General features: G+C 39.6%; 1 protein-coding gene and 1 long non-coding RNA gene across 2 annotated transcripts in view; both read left to right on the top strand.

Moving 5' to 3' along the window:
- Window positions 1-1,928: 1,928 nt before the first annotated feature.
- Window positions 1,929-3,228, top strand: LOC106958872 (snake venom serine protease serpentokallikrein-1-like). The gene is made up of 2 exons (XM_015051023.1): window positions 1,929-2,286; window positions 2,526-3,228. Exons 1-2 carry the CDS (start codon window positions 2,250-2,252, stop codon window positions 2,720-2,722), a joined length of 234 nt encoding a protein of 77 aa, XP_014906509.1. The 5' UTR covers window positions 1,929-2,249; the 3' UTR covers window positions 2,723-3,228.
- A 96-nt stretch (window positions 3,229-3,324) lies between these two features.
- Window positions 3,325-5,068, top strand: part of LOC106958873 (uncharacterized) — a 14,397-nt gene continuing 12,653 nt past the window's right edge. The window contains exons 1-2 of the long non-coding RNA XR_001427236.1: window positions 3,325-3,567; window positions 3,661-3,718. This is a non-coding gene — a long non-coding RNA (uncharacterized LOC106958873). The remainder of the gene's footprint in view (window positions 3,568-3,660; window positions 3,719-5,068) is intronic.

Below are 5,068 nucleotides of genomic sequence, written 5' to 3'. Positions count from 1 at the left end.
ACAAACTGAAGGTTTTCAGAACACATGGTGAGCGGCTTGGAGAAGCAGTTCACTGTGTCTTCTCCTTCTGCAGAAGTTTGGTTGAAAACTCATATACGTTGTCTGTGGTTCTTTCTTTTTTATGTAGGTTTGAGAAAATACCTATCAATCTGCTTTATCTGCTCTCACGCATAAGGCTTCTCACTGACATAACCATAACATTTAAGACTGGTGATAGTCACACAAATAAAAACTGATTAAGGCAGGCCAACACCTTCGAGGGAGCAGAATGAGGAGGAAATAAAGCAGAACTCGCGCTACAATCTTTGCTTCACTTGGTGTCAAAGAAAGGTGAGCTGAGTGGAGCCTAGCGCTGGACGGTCATTACAATATGCCACATGAAATCATTTAAACATGTTTTTGAAAAAATATTTCAAATATGTCCTGATCTTACACATTTTGTCTGAGAAAAACTGACAGGAACTAAGTTCACTCTGTGTCTCACAGGTAGGATGTTGATCTCCAAATATATTTCATGACTGAGAAACACCAACCTGTTAGTATCTCAGACCATGTAATTTATATATAAACAATTTCTTGCGTAGCAGACAGTGGACAGCTATCTAATAGCCATTTTCTTATGTTTATATTGTGTAAATGCACACAAACCACTAAAGTGGACACTAGTGCTTCATACAATACACTGCCAACTGCTGGCCATCCACAGCACCACCCTGGAGCAAGGCCTAGAGGTGTGGCATGCTTGTGAGCGCCTGGTGGCTGGGCTTTTACCCATGGGGCCCAGTGGTGGTGAGTTGGCTCCTGGTAGTGGGGGAAGATGCCGGTCAGGCCTGGTCAGGCCCAAATGTGTTGTGAGGAGGTCGCCTCCATGATTAAAGAGCTTTTCAGTGGCAAGCTCAGTCACTTGGAAGGAACTCAAAGTAAAGCTGCTGCTATTTCACATCAAGAGGAGCCAGTTGAGGTGGCTTGGGCATCTGCTCAAGATGTCTCATGGACGCCTCCATGGTGAGGTTTTCTGGACATGTCCCACCAGGAGAAGGCCCTGAGGAAGACCCAGGAAACACTGGAGGGACTAAGTTTTCCAGGTGGCCTGGGAACGCCTTGGGAATCCCCCAGAGGAACTGGAACAAGTGGCTGGGGAGAGGGAAGTCTGGGCCTCCCTACTTAGACTGCTATTCCTTAGACCTCATCCCGGAGAAGATGGATGGATGGATGGATGGATGGATGGATGGATGGATGGATGGATGGATGGATGGATGGATGGATGGATGGATGGATGGATGATTGTGTGAATTTCTGAGTTTTAATTTTTTGTTGAAATTTTGCATTTACAACAAATTCAAATGCTCTTCACCAGCCAGCAATGTAATATTGTTATTATTCAAAATAACAAAATAACCTTGTCTGTTTGTGGAGGAGGGGTGTCATCTCCAGTCCTCAAGGTAACTGTCCTGCAGTTTTTAGATGTGTCACAGGTACAAAACACTGGAATGAAATGGCTAAATTAACTCCTTGTGTAGATAAGTCCTCCAGAGTCTTGCTGATGACCTAATTATTCTATTCAGGTGTGGTGCAGCAGAGGCACATCTAAAGGTTGCAAGGCAGTGGCACTCAAGGACTGGAGTTTGACACCTGTGGTACAGAGGGTTGTTTTCACAGCTCATCAATGAACAAAAATTATTCTACTGTCTTGTGCGGACAGATGAGAATTCTTGTATACTGGAAACCAAACAGTTCTTTCCTAAAGAAACATCAAGCTGAAAACAAGAACAAGTTACTCTTTCTTTGTAAACAGTGCTTCTTCATCAAGTTTTCACTTGAGCAAAACTCATTGCAAACTTCTGCACTGAAAAAGCAGAAAATTTGCCAATTATTTTAAATCTAGTTTCTAGTGTAAATCTCTGTCACCTGAGAAAAGGCAAAACTTACAATTAACTTTACAGCAAAATAAAGGATTTTCTTATTTTAAGTCAATTCCTTTATATTGATGAAAAAGTTATTGTTTCATTGGCTGATTATTTAACATGTAAAAGGGGAAATGTTTGGATATTAGTGAAATGATCTGTCAATGGAACAAGAACTTTTTTCAAGTTTCTTTAGAACGATGAGATGTTAAAGTCACTCTGTATGCAGATGACGCGCAGATCGGTGTCTGTCCTGTGATTGGTGGCTTTCTTTCCAGCAGGAAGTTGTGAACAGTTTAAAAGCTGCTGCAGGACTGCAGACATTCACAGGAAGCTGGACCAGCAATGGCTCTGCTGAAGGTTTTGATGCTGCTGGGGCTGGGTGAGTCTGAAGCACTGGACACACTGGGGAAACTGGACACACTGGAGACACTTCCACTGGTTGCAGGGAGGCTGCTGCTCTCTGTGACTCTCAAACTTCCCTCTGATTCTGTTTCAGATTGAAACTTTTTTGCATATCAACTGTGATGTTTTTTAATCTTTAACTGTTTATCCTTTTTCTGCTCCAGCAGCCATGTTTGTACATGGTTTCTGAGTAAAATCCTCCTTTTCCTTCTCCAGGTGTTTCAGTGAACTCAGCTGTTTCTCTGCAGAAGAGAATCATTGGAGGTAATGACTGTGACAAAAAGGAGCATCGTTATCATGTACGGCTGGAGATCGGCAAGGGTACTCATAGGAGACTGTGTGGAGGATCTCTGATCCACCCTCAGTGGATCCTGACTACAGATACCTGCTGGAAGGTGGAGACTGGGTGGTAAGAAAGAGACACAAAGACAGTTTTATCTGCAAATCATCTGATTTTCTGTGTGTTCATTATAATCTAACCTTTTCTGCAGGATTAATGCAGCAACAATAAAAATTCATCCACTGACTGCTAAAGAAAGAGTTCCCAGAATCCAAAAGAAACCTGCGATTTATGCTCCCGAAGGCTGGCGGCATGACATCATGTTGCTGAAGCTTCGGAAACCAGTAACGGGTGTCCCACCTGTTCCACTACCAGACTGCACTAAACGCCCTAAAGTGTAAGTCTTTCTCTGATCAAAAACATGACTTCAGGTTTTCTGTCTCCAGTCCTGCTACCTCTGCTTCAGCACACCTGAGTCAGGTAATCAGGCCACCAGCAGAACCAGAACCAGTTTAGCTCAGGTGTGTTGGACCAGAGACACATGTAAAGGACACAGGACAATGAGGACTGGAGGAGGACACTCCTGTGTCAGTGGATGAAGTCCTTCATGGATTTATTTCCTTTTCTTTACAAAGAATAAATGTTCTAAATTGTTGTCTTGTATTATTACATTTTATTCTAATTGTGTTTTAGAGGTGATACTGTTCAGCTGGCAGGAGAGGGAAGAACAACCGGCCCCAATAATCGGTCATGTGAGAGAAATATTAAAGTTATGAGAATAAAATCTTTGTTTCTGTCTCTACATAGAAGGTTGAGTGAAGAACATGTTTATGATTCTCATGTTTCTCTCCAGTACCTGATGCTGCTATTGCACCACGTCTTCAGTGTGTCAACATGAACGTTGTTGAGGTTTCCAACTTCCTGCCAGGATATGGCCATACATTCTCTGCTGGAGGACCAAACAAGGATGTATGTAATGTAAGTTTGTTTCTTCAATATCTCTCTCCAGTGATTAGAAAACTTTTCTGTTTTACAACATAAATACATATATTGATATAATTTTTTCTACAGGGTGACGTTGGTTCAGCTGTGGTGTTCAACAACATGATTTATGGTGTGATTTCTCCAGGTGTATCAGAGAATCCATGTCGGAACCCAGTTTCAATCACTGATGTGTGTGAATACATTGGGTGGATAAGAACAACAATTGGGATTCAATAACACAAACTGTTATGAAATATAATTCTCATCAAATTTCCTCAGATATAATGTTATTATTGTATCTTGATCAGTTTGATCCACATGTTTGTAGAATTAGAATAAATCAATAACTATGATTTTCTCATCTCTACTTGACCTCCCTAATGGATCTTTCTCTGTCTCAGAAATGACCAATAAATCAATAAATGCATTGAAAAAGCAACATTTCCTGGCTGATCGTCTTTACATTCATGGTTCAGTTTGTTCAGTTGATCAGTTGATATTTTCCCTGAACTGAGTCTGGAAATGTGACAAGTTTTTAATCACATGAAGAGGAACACCAGAAGTAATTTATTTTGTTCAGTTTGTATCTTTTATATCAGAAATGAAAATCATCTAAACTCTGCAGCTCTGGAGTTACTATTCCTGATTTAGTTCTAGAGAAAATTAAACTCCACCAAGACCAAAGAGCTGTGCACAAAAATGATGAAACAGAAGTTGCATAATACAACATTTAACAAATAATAAAATCCTAATGTAAAAATAATAACAAATAACATCATGTGTTTAGTGAAGATACAAAGGAAATTAGTTCAAACGTCAAAATCTGGAACAAAATAAGCTTTAAGAAAATATTTGAAAACAGATAAGACTAATTAATGGTACCTTCTGTAGCCACAAATTTAACATAAAAATTAGTGTAGAAACGTTTTCTATATTGCAGTGACACAAATGTCATTGTTAATTAAAATTTTTAATTTTAACACTTCATATAGGTATTCATATAGTTATAAAAAGAGTTATCTTAAAAATATTAACATTAAAATTGCCTGCATTTCTTTCAATGTTGAAATTAAAATCTATTTTACATTCTCCATTAATTTTATAGTAACATCTGGAAAAAGTAAAAAGATGTAAAAAAAAAAAAAAAAAAGTACTGTGAAAATATGTCATTAATACTTCATTGTTACAGTGTTTTTCACTGATGATACATCAAACAGAAAAGAATGTTTGCCTCAGGGCAGTGCAGAGACCTTTGGAGGGGTGGGAGCAGTGGTGGCGCAGGGGCAAAGCACAACCCATGTATAGAGGCCTTAGTCCTCATGCCGGTGGTCGCAGATTCAATTCCTGACCTCGTGACATTTGCCACATGTCTTCCCCCTCTCTCATAACCTTCTTTCCTGTCAAATTACTTTCAAATAAAGGCCACTAGAGCCAACAAAACCTTTTTAAAAAAAACTTAAAATGAGGCACACTGAACGAGATCTTAAAACATCGT

This window comes from Poecilia latipinna, unplaced genomic scaffold (assembly GCF_001443285.1).
Source record: "Poecilia latipinna isolate Pla-1442-1.1 unplaced genomic scaffold, P_latipinna-1.0 Scaffold1024, whole genome shotgun sequence".
NCBI lineage: Eukaryota > Metazoa > Chordata > Actinopteri > Cyprinodontiformes > Poeciliidae > Poecilia > Poecilia latipinna.
Note: the sequence above shows the minus strand (reverse complement) of the source record. Positions and strands in the feature narration are given on the sequence as shown.

Excerpts from the sequence above, each read along its gene's own strand:
- LOC106958872 (XM_015051023.1), top strand. The coding sequence starts at position 2,250 with ATGGCTCTGCTGAAGGTTTTGATGCTGCTGGGGCTGG. Across the intron at positions 2,287-2,525 it reads TTTGATGCTGCTGGGGCTGG|GTGTTTCAGTGAACTCAGCT; the intron begins GTGAGTCTGAAG and ends TTCCTTCTCCAG.